Below are 25,515 nucleotides of genomic sequence, written 5' to 3' on the forward strand. Positions count from 1 at the left end.
CCATACTGTCTACTGGAAATATGGTTGAGATATTACTTAAAATCCTTTCTAGTCTTGAAATTAGGTAGTTTAAAAATTTATTACTTTTCATTTGTTTTTATTACTCTTTCTGTACTTGATTTTTTTTTTTCTTCCTCTTTCGGGGGTGGTGGGGAACCAGATTCATTCTTTCATTCATGTAAACTGACTTTTTTTTTAACATCTTTATTGGAGTACAATTGCTTTACAATGGTGTGTTAGTTTCTGCTGTATAACAAAGTGAATCAGCTATACATATACATATATCCCCGTATCTCTTCCCTCTTGCGTCTCCCTCCCACCCTCCCTGTCCCACCCCTCTAGGTGCTCACAAAGCACTGAGCTGATCTCCCTGTGCTATGTGGCTGCTTCCCACTAGGTAGCTGTTTTACATTTGGTAGTGTGTATGTATCCATGCCACTCTCTCATGTAACTGACATTTTTTGAGTTCCTGTTATGTACCAGGCACAGAGTTGTGTGCTGAGGATACAGAATTACTCATACACTGTCGTTACAGATTTAACCATGTAATATTGTCACAATATCTAGGACTGGTTAGAAGTTTAAAACTTTATGTGAAAAAAAGTGCAAGAAGAAACTCCATAGGATTTATTAATCTTTTTCCTTCCTGTAGCTCCTAATAATATGACTTACACACTGTAGGCACCTGGTAACATTTTATTGACTAGATAAGTAAAGGTATGGTACATACATGCATGTTTGTGTGTATGTGTGTGTTGAAGTGTATGTGTTGAGTTTGTGTGGTGGGACATGTGCTGTTAATAACTTCAGTCACATAAGTGCATGAATTCTGTTAAGTTCAAGCGCATTACTTTCTGGGAAGTTGAATTGTTTCTAATGTAGTTAAAATTAATATATTTGAGATAGTACTGTTATCTCTAGAATGTACATGTTCACAAGGTAAGGAGCTTAATGCAGAACTTCATAGGAAACAAGTCTGAAATGAATTGCTTTGCTAGAGCTCGTAACTTTTCTTTGCATAAATTATAGTGTTTATAAAATTCTTTGTCCATTTCAAACACACTCATGCACAAATGCTACTTAATTTTTATTGAAGCTGAAAGTGTTAATGGTTAAACCATATTTGATTTTCATGTTGCTAGCTGTAGGGCATCAGGCGTAATGTTTACTTAAATCTGACTAAAAGTTCAAGGCCAGAGAGGGAAAAAAAGGTGGAAGAATTTTGTGTTGTTCTGAATTATCCCAGGAATAAAGTGTTCTCTGGAAAATCCAAATGAAGTATAAGGAAAGGCCTTTTTTTTTTCTCAAGACTGAGATTTCAGCAATATGGCATGTGGTATGTGTTGTTACAAATTAGAGTCATTGTTTTGAAAATTACAGACCAGTTTCAACATCTGTTTTTTAGGCCGCTTAATTGTGGGCCAGAGAGAAGGCTGGTCATTCTAGGGTGTTTGAAATGAGCTCTAATGATTTCCAGGCTCAGAGAAACCTTTGTGCTGCAGCTGCTTATCAGAGAAGGGGTCTTTACATTTTGTGTACGAGACCAAATCTTCCACCATCTGTAGGAAGGGTCCCATCAGATGGCTGCCTTCAGAATCTTAAAGGCCTCAAAGCTAACAAGAATTGGTGTGAGGGTTAGAGGGAAAAAACAGGGTTACAAAGGACGAATTATGAGATAATTGACCTTAGTTATTTTTAGGTAAATCCAGTTGGAATCATTACAAAGAACCTCATTTTTAAAGAGGATAATATTAATGCTAATATTCGTTTGTCATGGTAGGTGTGAGTTTATTCTCCTTTAGAAACTTTATTAGAAACAGTCACCTTTACAGAAAGCGTTCTGCTTCTGAAAATTTTAACATTAAATTTAATGAAGATGGTGAGCCTGCCTGTTAGCGGCCATTTGAGGGCCTGCTCTTGTTCCAAACACTTTATAAATGTTATTGCCAATTCTACCACTATCCTGAAAAAGACTGTTGCCAGTTTTACAGATGAGAAAACTGAGTGTTCACAGAGGTTAAGTAACTTACCCTGGGTCATACACTTAGGAAGTAACAGTCAGGACGTGTTCCTGGGCCTGCTCTGCACGGACTCTTCCTGCTACTCCACACTGCCTGTCATGGTGCATTGCCTTTCTGATGACACGCTTCCACCTCCCCAGTACCAAGTACACGTTTATGATTAGAAAAAAAATCGTGTTTGTATGTAATATATGTGTCCGTGTGTGTGTGTGTGTGTGTGTATCATGCATATATATATGCATATATGAATACTCTTTAAAATAACATTAAAAATGTATCACAGGCAATAATAACTTGGTCAGCAATATGACTTGGCTTTAGGTGTCGCACTCCTGAATTATCACTTTTGCTAAGAGACCACAGTTAGGCTTTGTTTTTATATGGCTTATACTTTCACCTGATTCTGTCTCCTGTTATTCTCTCTCAGATTCCTTAACATCTTGAGGCTATGTACAAATTCTAATTTAATAATTTGTATAAAACATGTATTTCTAGAAACCAAAGCTCTTTAGTACACAGTGTTCTAAAAGATATTTTTATTCATTCTAAGAGTTTACTGACATTAGGATGTAGAAAATGTTGACTTCTGTGCTGAACAAAAAGAAAAAATAGACTTGAAGGATTGAGAGAAAAACAGAAGTATGTCTCCATTTTCACGAAAGGACGTGGAGAGACAGGTCTAAGGAGGTAACGATGACTACCATCAGTCCCAGTTTCACTAGTCCATTCTCTCCAAAATCAGAAAATGGAGGCAGAGCTTAATATGGATTTGAAGTTGTTCCCATGGTCCCCTCCCTCCAGCTTCCTCCTCCTCACTCCACCCCCGCAACCCGCCTCCCTTACCACACAGATAGCGTTAAGTTATTGGGATGTCAGAATTCAAGTATGTCCGTAGGCAATTTTCTGCCTGCATTTTGTGTGGATATTGTGGAAATTGCTTTTTTTTTTCAGTCTCTTGTATGATACTTTATTATCAGCGCCACTTTTCGAACAGGATTTGCTCACTTCCTGTTTCTTTGTCACATTTTGGTGATTCTCACAATATTTCAAACCAGCAAAACGTAGACTTGCTGAAGACTCAGGTGATGGTTAGCATGTTTTAGCAATAAAGTATTCTTAATTAAGGCATGTACATTGATTTTTAGACATAATGCTATTGTACACTTAACGGACTGCAATATAGTGTAAACAACTTTTATATGCATTGCGAAATCCAAATTTCGTGGACTTGCTTTATTGTGATATTTATTTTATTGGTCTGAAACTGAACCTACGGTTCATATCATTGAGGTATGCCTGTATTCATAAATTTGCACATCTACTAAGAATGCCAATATATGGCGGTTTACAATTGCCTGCTTTCTAATTTGCACTGGAAAATGGAAGTTGCTTTGATGTCACTCTGTTCTTAATGTTTATACCACTTCATTAGATGAATATATACTTTATACTTTGTGATTCAAAACCTTAAGAACCTTTATCTACTTGGACTATGTCGTCATAAGCCAAATATTTTTAATATATTTTTAGAATCTTAACTGTGTGCCTAAGATTTTATAAATATCATTAAGAATTTTGGTTGGAAATCTGAGATACACAAACATGCTTTTAAGTCTAAAAAGTAAAATGAAGCCGCTGATTAAAATTTAAATCAGTTACAGCTCCCAAATTTTGAAGAAAAACAGCATTTATATAAAATTTCTACCCTATAACAACTGTGAAAGCACAGAACTTGGCCCTTTAACATAACGTGTAATCATTATATATTTTGTATTCTTGTATTAGATCTAGTACTAATTTGGGAGCAGCATTGTTTTCCTCTCAGTTCAACAAGTATATACTTTGCACCTATTCTGTGTAAGATGCTAACATTAGGACTTCTGGTTTGGACTCAGGTCACGTCTTTTGTAGCTTGAAGTCATTCAGAATCAACAATCCAGTTGTCAAGAAAACTTGTTTCTATTCTGATTTTAGTGATGAAGAACGATACAGATACAGGGAGTATGCAGAAAGAGGCTATGAGCGCCACAGAGCAAGTCGGGAGAAAGAAGAACGACACAGAGAAAGACGACACAGAGAGAAAGAGGAAACCAGACACAAGTCCTCTCGAAGGTTTGCTCTTTAATAGTGAATCATTTTGAAGCCAAGAGAAATTGATTTGTTTTCAGGAAGTAAAAGCAAACATTTCTAAGTAACCACTAGAGCATTATATGTGTTCCTAATTGGAAGACTATAGTTGGTTCCTTATAGGTTTCAACAAAGATATTGAAATCTAACCAGATTATAATGCCCATAAGCCAAAATTAGCATGGAATAAAAAATATGAGAATTAGACTTACTACATTATCTTGGGTGGGGGGGGGGGATTTGTCATATGAATCAGTTTTTAGTAGTAATTGTTATTAAACAAACTGATGTTCAGTTTAATCAAAGAAAATTCAGGGCCTTATAGTCCCCCCCACCAAAAAAAAAAAAATCAGCATTAAATTTTAATGCCTATTGTTTGCCTAAAATCAACTCTAGGAAGTATTTCCTGTTCTGATCTAGTGCTTCAGTTTCTAATTTGTAATTTAGTCTTTTAGAATGAAGTATATGGGCCCTAGTGGCCCTCTTGGCATAGTGGGTGGTGTGTCGGTCTCATAATCTAATGTATATGGTCCTTAGGGTTCTAGGAAAATATTAATGAAGGTGAGCATTAAATGTAAATATAATCTCAGCATAAAGGTCACATAAAAAATAATTACTCCCCAAAATGTGTTTGAGAAAAAGAAAGTATTAGATTATTTAAAACCCACTGTTATACTGAGAATTTACCTAAAGTAGGTTGATCCGTCACTACTTAAACATTTTTAAGAATACACCTTTCTTTTTTCTTTAGTAATAGTAGACGTCGCCATGAAAGTGAAGAAGGAGACAGTCACAGGAGACACAAGCACAAAAAATCTAAAAGAAGCAAAGAAGGAAAAGAAGCTGGCAGCGAGCCTGCCCCTGAACAGGAGAGCACCGAAGCTACACCTGCAGAATAGGCATGGTTATGGCCTTTTGTGTACAGTAGTGCCAGAAATAGATACTATAAATCTTATTTTTCTGGATAATGTTTAAGAAATTTGCCTTTAATCTTGTTCTTTTAGTATGAAAAGTTAACTTTTTTCTTCTAAAATAAAAGAGTGAATTTTTCATGTTAAGTTAAAAATCTTTGTCTTGTAATATTTAAAAAATAGACAGTAATGACTTTGTATCGAAGAAAGTAATGTGAATGAGTCACTCAGCAGGGAATTTAAAGAGCTATGTTTAGCTGTGTACATAACATCTGATTGATAAAGGTCAAGGTTCCCTCTTGGCCAGTTTCCTTGAGGAGTTAATCAAATACCAGTCTCTTAAGAAGTTGCACTGCAAAATGCATCAAAAGGCACCTCTGAGTCTTGAGATTAAAACAACTAGTCTTTTATCACTGCTGTGGCACTATTGCTTTGCATATTAAAGAACTCATACAGTTTTGATACTGCAACTTTTTTTTTTTTTTTTTGTGGTATGCGGGCCTCTCACTGTTGTGGCCTCTCCCGTTGCGGAGCACAGGCTCCGGACGCGCAGGCTCAGCGGCCATGGCTCACGGGCCCAGCCGCTCCGCGGCATGTGGGATCTTCCCGGACCGGGACACAAACCCGAGCCCCCTGCATCGGCAGGCGGACTCTCAACCACTGCGCCACCAGGGAAGCCTGATACTACAACTTTTTGATAGCAGGTTTTCAGCGTTCTAAATTTGGGTTCATGGTGAAACTAAAGGGGAACTTTTCTATCCAAAGTAATAAAATCTAATGGCACTTGGGTGACCTCTGAAATAACTTGCCCTAAATGTAGTTTCTGGCAGGCACATGGACAAAATACTCGTCACTGTGACAAATTTGAATTGCCTCAAAGCCATCTTTTATGAGCTAGGTCAAGCTGGTTTGGCCTTTCTTGATGGTTCTTCCAAGGCTCATTGGTTGAGCAGCACGTAGAGTTTGTATACAGTTACTAGCTATACTGTGAATAAAAATAAATAAGCTTTAGATTAGTCATTTCCCATTACATTTAAGAAAGTACAAGTTTATAGAATTCTGTGAACATTTTTAGGGATAGCCCTTAGAAGGTATTTGTCAGTGATGGTAGCGACATGGTTTTGAAAGAATGAATTACTAAGAACTTTTAAATAGTGATAATAGAAATGAACTTAGTATCACATACTAAAAGACAGCTATATAATTTTTGAAAAATATTTATTTCTCATTTGATGAACACTTTTCAGCAATGCACTTTTAAAATCCTCTGTCTGGAAATTGTTTTTAAAATGCCCATAGTGTACCCTTTGCAGACCTCAGCATATACCAGATTTTAATTTAACTGTATGATTTGAATTCAGTGGGGGCATACAAACCATGTCAGCTGTTTAAGAGCTTTTTATTGAATAGAAAAATATAAACTTAAAGTTCTAGAGTAATGAGAAATGCTCCACACTGAATAAAAACTATTAGTAATGTTTCTATTTTGAGAATTATATTTTCTGAGGTGTAATTGGCTTTTCATTAGATCCTACTTTTCCTGACATTAAAGTTTATATTTTTACATTGTAGCCTTCAAATACAAAAATCGATAAGATAAATACATTGTTTCAACTTAGCTTATTTGTGATTTCCTGTTTTTCTATGACCCATCATTGATTCTATAAAAAAGTGCCGGGCCAAGAAGCAATGGTGAGAGTAATTTTTCCTTTAAGTTCTTTTAGCATCCTTGCCAAGCAAGCATGTATCATTCCTGATGTACTTCTGCCATTGACAGCAAGAAGAATATCACCACATCTAAAAAAAATAAAGGTACATGATTAACATTTTGAGCCACAGCTGAAGTTAATGCAAGTTTTTTTTGGTGGTCCCAGTTTTTGCTCCATCTGTCAGTTTTAATTATGTTATCAGTACTTCTAATTAAGGTTCTCCCCCTCACTTAAATTCTTCAAATTCTATTGTTCAGCTTGTTTTAGAAAGAATGCTAAAAGTATAGGAAGTTGCTGTATGGGACCAAGAGTAACAAATCATTTTGGATTTCTTAGAAATGGAATGCTGCATAAATGTTTTAAATTTCTTACCAATAAAAAAAGATATAATAGGTGCCTTATTTCACATGGGGCCAGGCTTTTTGCATGTATAAAACACAATCTTTGGATACAAGTTTTTTGTTAAGTAGTCATTATTATTACCTGATTCTTCCATCGTTGTATGCTGGTGTTCCTTCAACAATGGATTTGATAAAGAAAGGTTTGTTCCCATTGTATTCTTCATAACCTCCTACAATGCAGAAGCCCAGACTTCCAGCTGTGTTTCTTCGCAGTATAACATCTTTACAGTTGTACAGGTACCTGAAATAGAACGAAATCAATGTAAATGCGCAGTTAATTCGAACTCATAGTAATTACTGTGATTCATCTCCCATTCCCTTTATTAATATCTCAGTGGAAAAAATTTAAATGTAACCCTAATTCATTGGCTGAAGTTCTGACTTTTGAAAGATACCAGTTTATACATAGTTTTACATGTTTGATAGGTTATATAGAAGCATGCAGGCAGCGTAATATACTGAATGGAGACTGAGGTGCATTTAAAGATTGTAAGAATGATTCATACTGAAGGAGAAAAACCTGGCAGTAAGTTAAAAACTGAATAGCAAGTTATAACAGGAATGGGAGAAAGACCACAGGTCTTTTGTAAATGGGTAGAACCCTCAGCTAAAATAGAAAATTTGATTGAGGAAGCTGTTCCTTTTATTATTCAGTGGCAGTTGGATCAGTGTTAACATAGGTGCAGGCTAAGTACAAAACTGTGTTACAGTTATGACAGAGGTATGTCAGGAGCTGGATTTGACTCCAAAATCCCCCAAGTCCAGGAACTGGTTTGAAAGAGAATTAGCATTTTCAGTGTTGGTAAAAGTCAAGATTTGGTGATTTTGTTTATAAACTGTACCTTGAAATACTAATTTTTTTGAAAAACCAATAAAAAGTCTCTTGAGAAATGTTCTGGTGATGAAGCTGGTCATTACATTTGTTACTGACCTTGCTAATCAATGTAACGTGACTTTTTCATGGCATTTCGACTCCCATTTGAAGTAAAACAAGCTTTGGGTTTGTCTGGTGGGTAACTTTAAAACGTAGTGCTAAAATGCAACTCGTTTGTTTTGTATCTGTTGTCATATATATCATTTACAGTAATTTCTTTTGCTGAGATTATTGCTGAAAATATGAATTCATTAAAGGAAACAACCATATTTTTATTATAAAATATTCATTTGCTGTATTTCACAGTAATACTTGATGTTAGTAAATTCATCCTGTAGGAGTTGTGGTGTGTTTGATACCACATTTACACAGTGGCTCACTGACTGCTCATGTTCAAAGCAGGTAATTGTTCCCCAGACACTAGAGCATTATGTTCCCACCTATGCCCAGTGTTTGGAGGAGAGCTGGTGGGTGCTTCTTACCCAAGGTTATGATTAAATATGTCTTAACGTTCTTTAAAACATATAAATGGGTACATGGAGCAATACTCGAAACTTAAGTATTTCTCACCCTTTTGACCATTGGGTTTTTTCATTAATTATCACTTTGGACCTTGACTCTTAATATTTTATTCCATGTGGACAAGCTATAAAAATAATCATCTAAAATTTTTACGTTACCAATACAAAAATTTCAACATAACATTAATGAGTCATTCTCATTTTCTTACAAGCATGTGGTGACATTTTCCAGAGGACATGTGGTAAGTGATCTGGCAGGACACTGAATGCAGAAGTAGATATGAGAGTCCAGTTATCTTCTATTAAGCCAAACATTAAAGAGGTTTGCAAAAATCATACACTGCCACTCTTGTAATTTTTTAAAATACTGCTTCTTATAAAAGATGTTATTTATGTTAATATATAATGGATTATTTTAAATGATTTAATAAAATTATTCAGATTAATATATAAGGTAAAATATTAGTAGGTATAACCTATATAAGCAAAAGCTCTTGGGGATCATCAATACTCTAAATAAGTGTAGGGGTCTTGAAAAAAAACTTTGGGAATTGCTGCTGTAGACATGTTTATCAAACTTGATGTTCCACTGGTATCTCAACCTCAGCATGTCCAAAACAACTAATATCTCCTCATTCTTCCTTACTGTGTAAAATAATTACATGAATGGCCCAAGTCATCACCCTTCCCTGGTATCATCCGTGCCACTTATTGTATAATTTTGTGGTGCCCCCCTCCGATTCTGGATTCAGCCATAAGATCATCAGTGGGACGTTGGCCAGAGCCAGCCAAATCTAGACACAGGAGCATGGCCAACCAAGATTAGCAGAGCCACCTAAACGACCCAGAAAGGACTGCAGATGCATGAGGGAGCCAGCCAAGATCAATGACGCCTGGCCTGGGTCAGCTGAAGCTGATCTGTGTCTGATGTTCCCTGCGGAATGGGCATTCTGCACATCAGAGGGGCCGCTCACTGTGGGCCCAGGGCTCTGCAGGCTTGGCCTGCACGCTCCAGATGTGGGCAGCCTCACTTCCATCTTCCCTCTTCGACTTTCACTTTCTGCTACTGAGGTTTTGTGGCTAGTTTGTTACATAGCATGATTGTGAAAAGTAACTGATATTCTTAACTCTCCTAGTTTGGTTATGTCCTCCAGCTAGACGAAACATACCACCATTCACTCCAATGTATTTCCTAGGTTCCCAAAGCACCCTGTGCCTACATAATATTTTAATTATAACTTCTTTAATTCATAATTTTTAATAATTTAATTATTTAATTTAATTTATTTTTAATAATTTACTATGTATTATGAAGGCCATGAGGGCTATTCCTAGAACCTACTCTATTGATTATTTCATTCAACGAATGCCCGCTAAGCAGAGCCATTTAAAGACCTACAGAGACACTAGGTATTCCTGTGGAGGCTCCACCCACTATTACAACAAACACATTAAAAGTGCATTCATATCCCACCAGAAATATAGGTGAGTTTGGGACAATTATAAAAGACTAATTTTGCTCCTTAAATGACTTCGGCAGGAGCTACTCATTTGATTCTGGATTGACTGTGACTTATTAGCAAACATCACACAGGGAAGGTAATGGTGGGAGGTGGGGAGGAGAATGGCAAGAAATTTAAGGCCTAAGAGGCTAAGCAATGAAGAAAAATACATACGGTGCTGCTGGGTGCATGACACATCCACTGAATGACAGAAATCTGAGGCATTTACACTCCTGCAGAACTTGTTTATGGTAAAGAAACGGTAAGACTCAAATTATAAAAGCTAAATATAGGCTTCACATCCTCCTAAAGGATGCTCCCCAAACACTGCATAGTGGTTAAGATCCCAACCAGGCAGCCCGGTTCAAATCCCAGTTCTGCATATTAACTAGCATGTTACCTTGGGCAAGTTACTTAACCACTCTGTGCTGCAGTCTCCTATCTTTAAAGTGGCGATAATATTAGTACCTAGATCATAGGACTGAGGTGAGCTTTAAATGAGTGAAAAATGCAAAGAACATGTAAAGCTCTTAGCAGAGTGCCTGGCACACAGAAAAGGTTATGTCAGTATGAGCTACTGTTGCAGTTGTTATTTCTATTCCGGGTTTGGATGTACTTGACAGTGTCCCTGTCCTATAGTTAAAATGTAAGTTTTAAGTTTTTGACTTAAAAAAAAAAAAAACAACCCATGATATTTGCCTCCCTGCTCTTCGATACAGACAGTCCTCATCAAAATGCTTTCTGAAGTTCAGGAAAGTGAAAGGTTAAATACTTAGGCAAGAGAAGAAATGAATTAATGTGTATCACTATCATACTAGTCCGGATGAGAGCATGTTTTCAAAGACTTCCAGATGTGGAGTGTGGGCCCTGAGAGCCAACAGTGAATAAAGCAGAAGGTCTTCAGTGTTTTCTGAATCCCCTCCAAGTGAATTGCATCTGATCATTTGTATAGCTTAGAGCCCATGTCTGGAGCTACTGCCCAGGGGTGTACAAAAGGCATCCCTGATAAGGGTGAGACACATTTGCATTGTCCTTAATAACCTACTTTTACTCTCTGCTACTGTTTATTATATCTGACACCCACTGGGGTTCAGCATACTAATGGTACCCTCTTCATATACATTCATTCTACGTGTTGGACTGCACTTGAGGACATGATCACAATGTCCTAGAAAAGAGATTGTTTCTAGACCTGCTGACATATCACTTTTCTTCACTGGTAGGGAATATTAGGTAAGTGGCTGGATCATACTTTAGGGCCAATAGTTTTCCCTCAAAATCTGTTAAGCAAAAGGGGAAAAGGTTTGACTGGGTAAATGTATAACTTGGAGGGAAATGTCTTCTTTGTGAATTAAAAAAAAAAACTATTTGCAGCCTAAATCTCTAGTGGTTCCGGCAGGCAAGTAACTTTTGCTAAGGCCTGAAACTCTTAGGACATCACTAATGCCAAATGACTAGAGACATTTATGCCCATGGTATTGCATCAGTGAGGGAGAACCTGGCACCTTTGGGGCTCTATGCAGTCAAGATCAGAAATGCCAACCTGCAAGATGGCCCTGGTTCCTTCCTTTTATTATAAACCTCCAGCAAACAGCCACTCCAGGAAAAATTTAGCTCAAAGGTTAAAAAATGAACCAGAGACATATAAAAGAAAAGGCGGAGAGTAACAGTAAAAACAGTAACAGACAAAAATCACTCACCAGAAAAATGCTGCCACAGAAATGAAATGCTGCTAGAGAAAAGGAAATTTATAACCAACCCTATTCCTGTGAATTTAAAATACTTCTGAAACAATGGCTCTGTAAAAAAGATCAAGGCAGAGATACAAGATTTCAAGGGGAGATATAAGACAAGAGGAAAAGAAATGGGCCGAGAAGAAAGACGTTGAAGGGAAAAATAACACAGAAATGAAAGTGAGTACAAAGGCAAAGATGTACTACTGAAAACACAGTAAGGGTTATGAAGGACAGATCAAAACAAGCAAAGAAAGCAGAATGAAAGTAAATAGAATTGAAAAGGATTCAAGAGAAAATGAAAGATATAAAACAAAAAGAGGTAACATACATATCTGGACTCCCTGAAAAGAAGACGCCAAATAACATTTATCTTGAACGTTAGGTAGAAAGACCAAGCCACATAGAGAAGGAAAGAAATGAGACAGGCCTCACTTCTCCACATCACCACTCAGTGCGAGTCAGTGATGCAATGCCTACGAAATCCAAAAAGAGGTGATCAGATAGTTTTATAACCAGGTAACCTATCACAGGGTTATACAGATACAGCATGATTTCTTTAACCAGTTCCTATTGGTAGTGGACACAACAACAGTGCAATGAACACCACTGTACCTTCCTTATGAATTCATTTTGCAACATTGCTTACGAAAGATGAAAACAACCTAAGTGTCCACTACCAAATTAGGTCTCAACAATACTATCAGGACTGGCTGAATCAATATGGTACTTCTATACAAGAGAATACTATTGGCCATAGAAAAGAACGAGGAAGCTTGATGTGTACTGATGTGAAACGATACCCAAAGTATATTCTTAGATTAAAAAAAAATTATGGTACATCATAGTGTGTATGTTACCATTGTATGTGTGGGTGTACATATATACCTAGACTAGGGGTCAGCAAACTACAGCCCAGCCCAACACCCAATTTTATAAATAAACAGGCATGCCCATTCACCTATGTATTGACTGTCTATATGGCTGCTTTCACACCACAACAGCAGAAATGAATAGTGGCAACAGAGACAGCATGACCCTCCAAATCTGCACTCTCTGGCCCTTTTCAGAAAAAGTTTACCAACCTCTGACATAGACACTCCCTGGAAAATTACACAAGTCATTGGTAACTGTGACCTCTGTTGAGCGGATCTGAGGGGCCAAGGGTGGAAGACTCACTTTCACTCTCTCTCTACCCTTTGGTGCCCTCTGAATGTTCACTGTGCTTATTACTACGAGGAGAGGAGGGGATGAAGGAAACTAAGAATTGCCAGGGGGACTGCAAACCAGCGTTGTCTTTGCTGGCTTCACACTTTCTATTCTTCTAAAGGAAATGAGCAAAATCCAGATTGGACTGCTGATAAGATCAGGGAAGTGCTGTGCCCAAAGTCAAGGGCAAAGGTAGAGGGAGAGAAAGCCATTCACTTGGTTGTACTTGAAGTAAAACACATCTCACATTTGTTCTGTCTTTACATGAATGAACGGCAAGGAACTCTGTTTTATAAGACAAGTAGCTTTCAAGCACAAAAAACTTTTTTAAATGATCCATTTTAATAGATTGAAGTTTTAGAAAAAATTTTTTCCATACGATTTTAGTTAAAGTAAATTCTCTTCTTCCACTCAGGAAGAAAATTTTTTTAAAAAATTAAAAAATTTTTTAAACTCAATGCTCAGTTTTTAACTTAAAATGTACTCATTTTAAAAATATTTTATCAACTAGTGAAGGCTAAAAAGGGAATCTCAGTGTGTATTTGAGGTAGGGATGTTTTTTAAAACCTCATTTAAAATTAGAGAGAGAGAGAGAGAGACCAACCTATCTCCACCCTCGAGAAAAATGTACTAAAACCAAACATCCTACTTTCATTCATTTAATCCTCTGCCAGATACCATCATCAGTGACTCTAATGTTGAACATTTAAGTCATGCATTTGGAATTATTAAGGCAATCCTTTGAAGGCCAAGAGCTTACGCTCTGATGCAGGTGAGCAAACCCCAAATTATTTGTCCTTCGAATATTTGATTTCTGTATCTAGCCATTTAGCAAGGCTGCCCTCAAATCCTTTCCTGAACTTTCCGAAACATTTATCTGGCTCCCCTCTAAGGCTCTAGTTACATCTCACTGAGATGACAAACTAGTTGCTTCCTGAAGGTTTACACCAGGACTTTTCAAGAGTAGGAACAAGGGAGAGGTGATCTGAGGCCCTCAATCAACACAGGACCCAGCATCTGGGCAAAGGCAAACTGTGCTGCTGCGTTGCTCTGGGTTTAGCTGGGGCCACCAGAGAGCTGGAGGCGTGAAGCCACAGACTGGTTTTACCTCCATGCAAGTTCCTAGGCCCGCCACTAGCCAATTGAGAAAAGCTGACCTTGCCCTGCTCCAGAGTGTGTGAAAACAGCGCCCTCTCTCTGTCGACAGAACTTCCTGACGCACATACAACCCACACAATCGAACATGTCAGCCCTACGACCTCCTCGCCGTGTAGGCCAAACAGTGTTTCCACACCCAGGCTTTCGTCCCTGCCCAAGAATTGCTGCAGTTTCAGTTACCAAAAGGAACACAAATTCTTTCAAACAGACCCACAACCAAGCCTGGGTCTCGTTAACATGTCAGTGCCCTGAATCAGCCCAAGAGAGTGAAACAGTGGTCTAAGAACTAGCATCGTTTCCTCCCACACCTCCCCAAGGATGTCACGCTGGGACTCACCGTGGTAATTCCAGCCACATGACCCAGGAGGGGGACCGGTTGCCAGGTGGGGCCGTGTCTTTGTGGTTGAAGTCCAGCGCTGCTGGGCTGCTGCCTTCTTCCTGGGGCTCACATTCTCTGACTTCCAAAGCTTTAAGTACCACCGAGGAGGATGTGCTTTTCAATAAAGCAACCGCCTCGCTCCGGCTGACCTCTGTTAGTTCAATCCCGTTCACATTCAACAGAACGTCACCTAGTGACCGGAGAAGCAGAAGCCATTCTTAGTAAGAGTGCAAACCGGAAAGGCAAAGGGGCAGGGACTGACTGGGATGCGGGTACGTGGAGAGGACAAGGGGCACTTCCTTAGCCTCACGTCAACATGCGGCTGGGTTTTCTCACATCAAATCGCGAGCAGTGCGCATGTGCCAAGGCGCTGGTAAATCACGTGGGGGGGATTCTAACGCACACCTATTGGTATTTGGCTCTTGCCTTAGAAAGGGGGAGAGGGGGAGAGAGAGGGAGGGAGGGAGGGAGGAAGGGAGATAAAATAGCCACGTTCACTATTTAATCAAAGAAAACCTCCTTTTTTTTTTTTCTTTTCTTCCCATTTTTAGCACAAAGGCGGAGCATGTGGCAAAAGTGCCCAGCACCCACACGGAGCCAGGCATGTAGTAAGCACCCAATAAATAAGGGTTGAATTAATAAATAATAAGCTTCCCATGAGAGAGTCTGACAGATGAGTCTGCGGCAGTTAAGAACAATGGGCCTGGAACTGTGTTCCTAAAGAGGTGGGAAGAAGAGGTTCCATTTCTATTCAGTGCAAAGGTGCTGACAGCTACCACTGGTTAAGCCTCTACTGTGTGCGGGGCCATCCTATCATATAACCCTCTGCTCACGTTCTCTCACTAATAAGTCACTTCGTAGTTGACCTCATCGTTCTCCACCCGGGTGCTTGGGTGAAAAAGAAAAGAGAAACTAAAGTACATACCTCCCCTACCTCCATTTCCTATCTTTTTATCTCCCTCCTGTCTTTCTGCCTCCTTTGAATATCAACTTTCTCGCACAAAATAACCGTAGCAAGAGTAAAAGGACAGAAGGAGAAAGATGGGAAAGGCCTTGAGTTCATCCTGAACCCCAGAGAAGCACCGTTAGGTTGGCTGACTGAAGCCCTTCACACATGCCATCCCCCCGTGGCCCCTCAGGCTGAGCAACTGTACTTCAAAAACTTCACATTTTATTTCTTGAATCTGAACACCCTGAAAGGGCATATCGGCTCAACCATCAGCTACCCATCCATGGGAACTGACAATACTATCAGAGATACAAATTGGACATCTCTTTCCTTTACTCTAAGGAGCCCAAATCATATAAGATTAAAGTAGTGAAACACTTTTCATCAATGGGAAAGTACCTGGCTTGGTATTTTCACTTAATGAATATTCACTGAATCAAAATCTATCAAATTATTTCTCCTATCCAACCCATATATGGAACGATTCATGAACAGTTTCATCACTGGATCAATCCACCAAAGAATTACTTAGAATGAATGGAACCAAATTATGCCGTTTAATCAAGGCAACTTGCTCATAACTGTAGCCCTTCCCTATTAATTCTTGGCATTGTTTGCAGATACTCACTTTACCAGCAAGCAAGGTGGCCCACATCAACCCACATGAACCAAGAGGGGTGAAACCCGGTCCAGGAACTATACTCAAACCAATCATGGTCAATGGGTCGCAGATGCCCTGGCCAGATCACCCTCACATTCTCTTGTTAATTCTGGAAACAAGTTACCTAACCCAGTAAGCCACTAATTCCTTTTAACACTCTGCTGCCCCAGTACCTTAAGTCTCTTTACTTTTTACCTGTTTTTATTCTTCCATCTCTGCTTATGACTCCTCCGGGCTCAACACTGATGACATAGATTGGCAAATTCCACTCCCTATGTGATGCTCCCCCTGCAACGGTCATGCCGAGTGATTCACTGGGGTCTTTTTGGACACTTACCACCTTCTCATGACAAGTGACCACAGGGTGGAGGGGCTGAAGGCACAGACAGAAAAACAAATATAGCACGTTTATTCGTAAGTGGCTTTGCATTTCTTACATACAAAAAACTACCAAGATTGCATAAATATATGATGGTGGTTCTTGGTCGTACATAGAGAGAAGGAGGGAGAGAGAGGCAGAGAACTCCTCACTTGGTCCTCACTCTCAACAGAGTTACATTGTCCCAAATTCCTTAGGCTGACTCAGAGAAAATTTATATTCCAAATGGGAGAAGTAAAAAATGGGAAGAGGAATAGGTTGGAGACCACTGGAGAAACATTAAGTATACAAAGTGAACTGCACCCCAAATTTTTCAGGTGATCCATTTATTCCTGATACGGTGAGTCACATTTCGTAAAACTCTCGTCATGCATGAATATCAGGAAGTTTTTCTAGGTTAAAATGTAACCATATTTAAATTAAATAGTTCCAGTTTAATTTATGCAGGTAATCAATTACAGAAATCCTCAAAGAAAAATAATGAATTTCCTAGATATTATACTCTAAAATCTCACCAATATCTAGGTTTGCCCCAGCTGACAACTTTACTCTTACTTTAGCAGTCCTAAATAATGTGCAGTTATAGCCTTTAATTTTATTACATAAAACATAATATATACATTATATAATATACAATGTAGACCAACTTTTCAAAAGCAAATTAATTGTGATTTGATTCAACAACACTAGATTAAAAACATTGAAGCCACATTCAACATTATCTTGAAGCAATAAGAGTAGGTCAAGGGTACTGCTTTATCAATGAATATGTATCAATACATATTTTTCAAAAAAGTTATTCTCCTTCCTGCTTGGGCAGTGACCTAGGAGACTAGATGGGCATTTGCTCTGCAAATAAATACTTATAACACTTGACCAAACCTCCAAAAGTCTATGGTTCAAAACATAGCTTATAGTTCTATCTAAAGAAAGAAAATTTAAAAACACATCTGACAAAAATAACCAAGCTACAGAACAAAATATAAGTATACTACCTTTCATTTTTTTTAAAAAAAGGAGGGAAATAAGAATTTGTACTGATACTTGCATTTTCATAAAGAAATTCCGGAAGAAAAAGTGGCTTCGTGGGGGTGGAGGGGGAAACTGGGAAGATCAGGGAAGGGTGAGAAACTTAATATATACTTTCCATTTTTTGAACCCTGTGAATATATTATCTAGGCAACAAATCAAATGAATTATAATCAAACTTCTGTAAATTTGATGGTTGACATCATACAGAACTAATGCTTGCATGTACAGAATCAATTTTTAATGCTTCATTATGAAGCAAGATAAGCCTAGGATTTTTGTGCATTTATTATCTGATGATTTCCTATGGTTTTAAATAACCCACGTCTGTTTTAATGGCCTTATTGTATACAGTAATGCCCTGTGATTGTATCCCTAGCCCTGAACATTGTGTTTAACACATTGATGATGATAAGTACATGTTTGTCGAATAAATGGATGGATGAATTGCAAATTGCCACATTATTTTGATAGTAATAGAATAATAAATTGGAAATTAAGATTATAGCAAGGTATATGTTACAATTAGTACTTGTAAGGTCTGGGTTGTGTTTATATGAACCGTAGAACTTTGAAGTGCCCGGTAGAGATTGGTTGTCAGATGAGGACTGTAAAACTGAAATGGGGCTTTCTTCAGAGAAAAGTTTCAAGACAACACAAGCAAGTAACAGTATGAACATAGTGGTCCTAGCATTCCAGCTGAGGCAAAGGAGTAGACTTGGAGAGGATCTCAAGATCTGTCCTTAGTACATGACTTTTCCTTTTTAAAAAGCAATTAGATTCAGAATGTCTCTTCCTTTAACCACAAATATCTCTCAAAAGATCTTGGGCTTCCCTGGTGGCGCAGTGGTTGAGAGTCCGCCTGCCGATGCAGGGGACACGGGTTCGTGCCCCGGTCCAGGAAGATCCCACATGCCGCGGAGCGGCTGGGCCCGTGAGCCATGGCCGCTGAGCCTGCGCGTCCGGAGCCTGTGCTCCGCAACGGGAGATGCCACAACAGTGAAGAAAAAAAAAAAAAGATCCCAGCTTGGAGATGCAGGCAGTTCTGAAATGCCCCCAACTCAGGGCAAAGCTCTAAACCCAGAGACTCCAACAGGCTGCCCTGCTGCTTCAGCTTGTTCCTGGGGATATTCATAAGGCATTTATTCCCTGTGCTCTCAAAGAAGGGCTTAACTCCATTATTTCTAGGGGGCCTGGGGTATTGTAGGGGTAGTCAGTCAATCTCTCAAGGTGATGCCTTATACACATATGGAATGCTCTGGAAAATAAGGACATCTTTTATGATGTAAACACACACACACACACACACTTTATCTCTTCTTGAACAGCTGCCTAGTATTTCATTGTGTGAATATGCCATATCCACCATTAGTGACCTTTTGGGTTTTTTACAGTCTTTCACGAAATTAAACAGTGTCACTGTGAATATCCTTAGACACACTTATCTTGTGCACTTGTGTAAATATTTCTTCAGGCTAATGTCCTAGAAGTATAACTGCTAAATCAAAGAGCCTGAGCATTTAACATTTTGATAGATATTGATAAATTACCTTTGAAACAGCTCTATCATTTATAATCTCAACAATACGCTGTGAAAATGCTAATTTCCCACAATTCATCCAGTACTGGGTTTTAGCAATACAGTATTTATAACGTTTACCCAGGTGAAAAAAATTCCAATAATTTAATTGCCTTTCTAGTAGAAAGTTTGAACATCGTTTGTTGCTATTTGGGTTCTATATAATTTTTTTAAATTAATTAATTAATTAATTTTTGGCTGTGTTGGGTCTTCGTTTCTGTGCGAGGGCTTTCTCTAGTTGCGGTGAGCTGGGGCCGCTCTTCATCGCGGTGCGCGGACCTCAGTGTCGCGGCCTCTCTTGTTGCAGAGCACAGGCTCCAGACGCGCAGGCTCAGTAGTTGTGGCGCACGGGCCTAGTTGCTCGGCGGCACATGGGATCTTCCCAGACCAGGGCTCGAACCCGTGTCCCCTGCATAGGCAGGCAGATTCTCAACCACTGCGCCACCAGGGAAGCGCTATTTGGGTTCTAATAGCAATAAGCGAGAGATTTTATAACACTGTAATCACTCCAGGTTCCTCTGACTTCATCTATAAAATGGGTCAGAATGCCCACATACGGCAAACCTGTGGCTAAAAGAAATGCAGTTAAATGGAAGATACGGCCTTTATCTGAGGATACTTTGGTTAAAAAAATGTGTTATTAAATTCATGTGAAAGCAGCAAAATGACATATCCTATGAAATATTCCAGAAGTTCCACTGGCTTCTCTCCTGCCACTCCAGTTAATAGGGCGTGTTACTGAGGCCTTAATTATTTTGTCATGAATAAATATTGCCTGAATAATGTACAGACTGGACAGCTACTCCTTTAGGAAAAGAAAAAATTATTTGTTGTTTACTTCCATGTGTCAGGCCAGGAAAACCGAGGCTCACCATTAAAAAAAATTTGATCAGTGAATCACAACTGGCAGGAGAAAGATTGAGTGCTGAAACCTAGGATGTCTGACCCTAAATCCTTGCTCTCCCCTGTACACCGCTCTGCTTTTAGAGGTACCATTTAAACACGTGATATAAATTAATCTATCAAGTTTCAGGTGATGGTCAGAAAAACACACATGAAAGAATTAATTACCCAATTATTCCAGAAAGAATTTGTCTCACTGAATAGAGAACTCAAACCAACTTTAACGCTGTCAAATAAAATACATGACATATAAGATTTGAATGCTGAAAGCTATGTCCACCCGGCTGCAGAGATGTGCTGTCTGTGCTTTCAGATACAAGTCCCTGGAGACAGAGTCTTTCCATCACACCTCCTCAGTGCTTACCAAGCAGTCTTGCTGCACTGAGCACAGGGATGTTTTGTCGAGCAGGTACAGGCTCAGCATGAATGTCTGGGCTACCCCAAATCAAGGTGTCCTGTGCCTCTGACAGCCACTCGGTTCCCCACCAGAGAGAGATCCATGTTAGGGACAGGAAAACCCGAGTCATCATCCCTTGACACCCCGAACCCTTCACACCCAGAGTTGCCTAACTTTGGTTGGGAGAAGAAGAGCTACATACGACAGAGATCTTCTTTTCCACCCGTGTTCTGTCCCCACCCCCTTCCCTACTGTGGAGACCTCAGAATATTCCCTAATGTTTAAAAATATAGTTTTTTATGACACAGTTCAAACTGATTAAAAAGTATCACGGGCACCTGTATACTCATCATTCAGCTCTTAAAATACGTTATGGACTGTTTGCTTTGGATTTTTAAAAGAAAACATTTCAGACGTATAATAAAAGTATAAAGATGAACATAATGACCTACCCGTGTACTCTGCAACGCAGCCTCAGAAATACAGGTCCTGTGTGCAGCTCAAGTCCCTCTGTGATTTTCCTCTGGTCACGTTCCCTTTCCTCTCCCACAGAGGTAACCACACTCCTAAATTTGATGCCTGTCATTCTTTAACTTTTCAATTGGCTAAAAACTTCTCTGTCTCACAAATCTTGGTTTGCCTTCTTTGGTATTTCTTTGAATCATTTAAGCTCCTACTTTCAAAAGGCCATGTTGCTTCCTAAATAAAACTTTAGTAGGATCATAAAAAACTAAATCATCAAATGTCTATGTGTCTTAGTTTAGTTTTAAATATGCCAGTGTGTGTGTGTGTGTGTACATTTCAGAAGGCAGATAGAACTATACATTAAAATGAAAATAATTACAGGTTCCCACTAGGCCAGTCTGTTATATATGTTTTCCAGGAACTGGACACATGATAGGAGGTTGCAGCAAAAATATTTTCAGATGACCTCGGCTGTTTCCATGATTCATGATGGTTAGGCGGAAGGGAATATAACGCCCCCAGTGCTGGTGGAAGCTGCGTTCTTAGCGGTGTAATGAACCAGAATATAATATGGTCTAGTTAACTCAACTATAATCGGATTAAAACTTTAATTAATTGAGCTAATAAGCTAGTTTTCCATTAATAAATACCATTGGTTTAATTTAAACACTAATGGTATTTATTAGCCAAAAGACACCAGGGGGTCCTTAGCCATAAAAGGTTTTAGCAGGAGGTACTTGGGTTTTCTAGATTGTTTATTGTAAATAAACCTGACATTTATGGATTTATGGGGCATGGCTGGCTGGCTGGCTGGAGAAAGGAGAGGTGGTATAGCTCTGTAGGCTGTGCAGTTAACAGTATAGAAAGCAGAGGTATTCCAAAATCAAAAATTTGAGTACTGTTTCTGTATCCACTGCTCAAAAACTCAAACTCATGAGTTATTCCAAACTGAAACACAGCCTTGTGTAGAATGTAATCTCTGTTGCAAGAAGAATGGGCTACCTATAAGATTTTAGTGACAAGTGATTTAATGAAACCAGGTCCCAGGAGGAATGATGGCTAGAAACTCATTGCCATCACAACAGGATGCCAAGCTAAGGCTATAGGACACTGAATTTGCACTAAACAAGGTTTGTGTTGCTTAGATCCCCATCCAAATGGGGAGGTTACAGTATTGCCTCTAATAAAAGCCATGACAGAAGTACATATCGCACTGAGTCACCTCACTTAAAGACAGGCTACACTTTGCTGCCCTGAAGGAGGCATTCTGCCTAGAGATGCATTCCGCTTCATCCACAGTGTTTTAAAATTGTTCTGGAATTTAACGCCAGAAGGACATACGCTCTCTGGTTTGTCCCAATCCCACCACTCCCTAATGTTACATGAACTTCAAGTGTTTTTATTATCTTCCTGGGTCCTTCTTGCAAAAACAAACTTACTAAAGGGGAATCATTAATTTTCAGGCAGACTGGGAACTTCAAAAACTAGAAACCAAGCAAACCTCTTGCTTCATTGCAAAGTGAATGGGAGCAGTCCTTAAACAAAATGCCTGTTGGAAAAACACGACATCCATCTGGCTTAGGCTAGAAATTAGGTCCCCATATGAGGTCTGGTTTTCAAGATCAGGTTTCAAAACTCTCATGCACCTTCCTCTCTCCTGCTTGGATGAAAGACACCTGTTATCTCACCAGTTCTCAAAGATGGGATTTGGGGCTTTCCATTTTACAAGACGAGTCAAATAGTGTTTAAGTGATGAAGTACAGAGGTGACACTCAAAAATGTTCAAGTATGCAGCCTTCCCAAGAAAGAGCTCCCTGCAGGAGCTGTGGACATACCCTGGCTGGGCCTCACCTTGGGAGTGTTGCTCCTGTCCCCTGGGCCTGGGGACCAGCTGCCGCTGCTGTTCCAGCCAGCTTCCTGAAAGATGTCAGGACTCCGCTGCCGATGCTGGCGGGACACGACGAGGTGAATGCGCCTTTCACTGGCCTGTGTGATAAGACACAGGTGTTAGCCACTCTGAGCTTCCATTCAAAGCACCCAGCACCAGTGGCTTACCAAGATATGAGCTCGGTTTTACTTTTATGAAAAAAAATTATTTCTAGTATTTTCCATGGCCGTGCCCGCTTTGTAATCTAGCAAGAACTTGAGTTATTTCCTTTATCCCTAAATCGGGTAATGAACGTCACTTCAAGGGAAAAACTAGGGAAGGTTTGACTCATTCAACAGTCTTTGAAAAGACACTGTTGGACGTCGCTAATTTATGTTTAATGAACGGGCACCACTGCACACAAGCCATGTCTGTAGGACTTTCCAGCTAGAACAGAATGTACAGCGTAAAGTGGTAGCCCAGCCCAAATCCCAGATCAAAGGTCTACGACACAGGTAAACAATAAAGAAAAAGAAATGGAGCTGGTGGCAGCAACACCACCACTGCAGGAAGAGGAATCCTGTGTCTGACAGTTTCAAACATTGGGGCATTGGAAAGGATGAGCGTTTCAGAAATCTGAGGATGACGGCAGGTTATAATGCAGCCTGATTAAACGCCTCTCCCTTGATCCTTTTTTATGTGACAGCCGCTAATTGTGATGACTAGTCCTCTCTGCTATGTACCCTGACACTTGGACAGAGCATTGCAAATAGCAAATGCACTGATTATTAGGAAGGTTCATTCCACACCATAAATTTACCTATTGGCTCTCTGCCACAGATGAGTTTCACTTGTGTCTGAGAGTGTGGGTCATTATTCCAGAACTGCTGACTATTGAGGTTCCAGATCTGCAGGCCAGATAGACCAGACCTTGGACCTGTGAGACGTCCAGAACAAGGCTCCCTGATGGTCCAAGATGAAGTAGTCTGCTGACCTCCCTGTCACTTGAGTAAAAGCTGACCGTGGCTAAGTCATGACTAGATTTGATTAGAAACCAGGAAAGGCTAGGTTTGAGGACAAGGAAGGTGGAGAAGAGAGGAATAAGTTCTAGGCGTTCCCCTCTACATCTCATCCCCAGACGGCTCCGCATCACAGCACAGATGGACAGTGGCCTGCCTGCCCTCTTGCTTCACAGGCACAGATGTCACACCATGGACAAGTCAGGTCGTGAAAGGAGGCCATGGAAAGTCCACGCTCTTCTCCATGGGCTCAGACAATGGGAGTGGAGATATTCGCTTCCTGCCTCTCCGCAGCTTCCTTCTCATCACTCCCACTCTCCGGAACAGGGACCTTGTCTTAAAACCTTAAGCAATAAGAACCCACCAAGAGATCAAATCCCCACAGTTGTCCAGCCCAAACCTTCATGACTTTACATTCTTATATTAATGTCTCTTCTCGGCGATCTCTTGAAGAAGCTTAGGGGTCATCAGCTGGGTGGCTATACATGAGATGAATGTTTAAAAACACCTGCTGAAGTGCAGTGTCTATTGTAAACATCATGGTGGATGGTGGGCCAGGAGAGTTGACTCATTTCACATAAACGTAGGAAACCCTACAAAGAAAGTCTAAGTCCTTCACTCACTCTCCTTCACATCATCACCTCTGCTGCCCTGCCCAGTCATCACTTACCCTTCCTCTGCTCATTTGCCTATCTTGAATTCCCTGGTGTCTCTCATCATATATAAAGCCTGTGTCACAACAGGATAAAAAATAACAAGCCCAGGAAACAATACTGAAGTAAGCTGACATGAAGAACTATGGTATTAACCAACTAAACTGAGTTCTTGGAAGAATATTTTGTAATAACTGTCTCTTTCTTTATACCGTAGGCCTCACTTATCCAAATGAGGTTATCTCATTTGGAACTTTCTGAAGGAAAAATTACTAAAAGATAAGAAGTGGCAAACATTCAAGTCAAAACTTCAACTGCTGAGCCCAGATGCGCTCCTTATCTTCAGGGAAACTCCGACGTTTTGAAGGATCTCAGTGGTGGCGGTGGGTTTGTGTCCAGGCCCACATGTTGTACCATGTCAATTCAGGACCAGCAGCAGTGGCAGGCCCAACCAGCTCATGATAATTGAGAAAATCTGAGACTTTTACATACCGAATCAACTTGCTGTGCAAAATCCCAAATGCCAAGAAGTAGCCTAAGAGCTATTTAATTCGCATTTTCCAGCACGAATTTCTCACTGGATTTTCAAATGCCGACTTTGGCGGGAATACACCCCAATAAATAGCCCTGGTATCAACTTACTTGGAAATAAATTCCCTGCAAGGCTGGATCTCCAGCTCTTACCAGCCACCTTATAAATTGCTCTCAGAGAGATTCTATTTGATGCTTTCTTACCAAGCATTTGAAGTTGAAGGTGGAAAATGGGCTAATGTGTTTATCCTGGCTCTAATTCTCAGCAATAGCTGGACTCAGTGTCAAGAAATGGCCCTTAGCACCAGATAGCCTTTCTTTCCACTGGTGTGAATGTGAGGTGAGTGTGAGAAGAGGGGCGTCACAGAAAGACTGAATGAAGGAGAGAATGGCACAAACTTGTTTATTTCATACTCACATAATCTGTGCCAGGAAGATGGGGGCAGCAGGCCTGTCATTTAAATGACAAACCTCGGGACTTCCCTGACTGTCCAGTGGTAAAGAATCCGCCTTCCAATGCAAGGGACACAGGTTCTAT

At 39.7% G+C, this 25,515-nt stretch overlaps 2 protein-coding genes across 42 annotated transcripts in view; one reads left to right on the forward strand and one right to left on the reverse strand.

The window, feature by feature from the left end:
* The window catches only part of FIP1L1 (factor interacting with PAPOLA and CPSF1), a 64,942-nt gene extending 59,728 nt beyond the window's left edge, over positions 1-5,214 (forward strand). For all 35 annotated transcript variants that reach the window (XM_067735999.1, XM_067735997.1, XM_067736003.1 and 32 more), the window contains 2 exons: positions 3,996-4,133; positions 4,900-5,214. In XM_067735999.1, coding sequence (XP_067592100.1) covers positions 3,996-4,133; positions 4,900-5,123 — 362 coding nt within the window. In that variant the 3' untranslated portion in view covers positions 5,124-5,214. The remainder of the gene's footprint in view (positions 1-3,995; positions 4,134-4,899) is intronic.
* A 313-nt stretch (positions 5,215-5,527) lies between these two features.
* The window catches only part of LNX1 (ligand of numb-protein X 1), a 200,907-nt gene continuing 180,919 nt past the window's right edge, over positions 5,528-25,515 (reverse strand). For 6 of the 7 annotated variants that reach the window (XM_067735956.1, XM_067735953.1, XM_067735954.1 and 3 more), the window contains 5 exons: positions 22,759-22,893; positions 16,351-16,528; positions 14,504-14,735; positions 7,252-7,410; positions 6,261-6,856 (listed from right to left, as the gene is read on the reverse strand). In XM_067735956.1, the coding sequence (XP_067592057.1) occupies positions 6,721-6,856; positions 7,252-7,410; positions 14,504-14,735; positions 16,351-16,528; positions 22,759-22,893 (840 nt within the window). In that variant the 3' untranslated portion in view covers positions 6,261-6,720. Of the gene's footprint in view, positions 6,045-6,260; positions 6,857-7,251; positions 7,411-14,503; positions 14,736-16,350; positions 16,529-22,758; positions 22,894-25,515 lie in introns of those variants that run through there. The other variant, XM_067735957.1, reaches the window with a different exon arrangement.

Source organism: Pseudorca crassidens, chromosome 4, assembly GCF_039906515.1.
Source record: "Pseudorca crassidens isolate mPseCra1 chromosome 4, mPseCra1.hap1, whole genome shotgun sequence".
Taxonomy (NCBI): Eukaryota; Metazoa; Chordata; class Mammalia; order Artiodactyla; family Delphinidae; genus Pseudorca; species Pseudorca crassidens.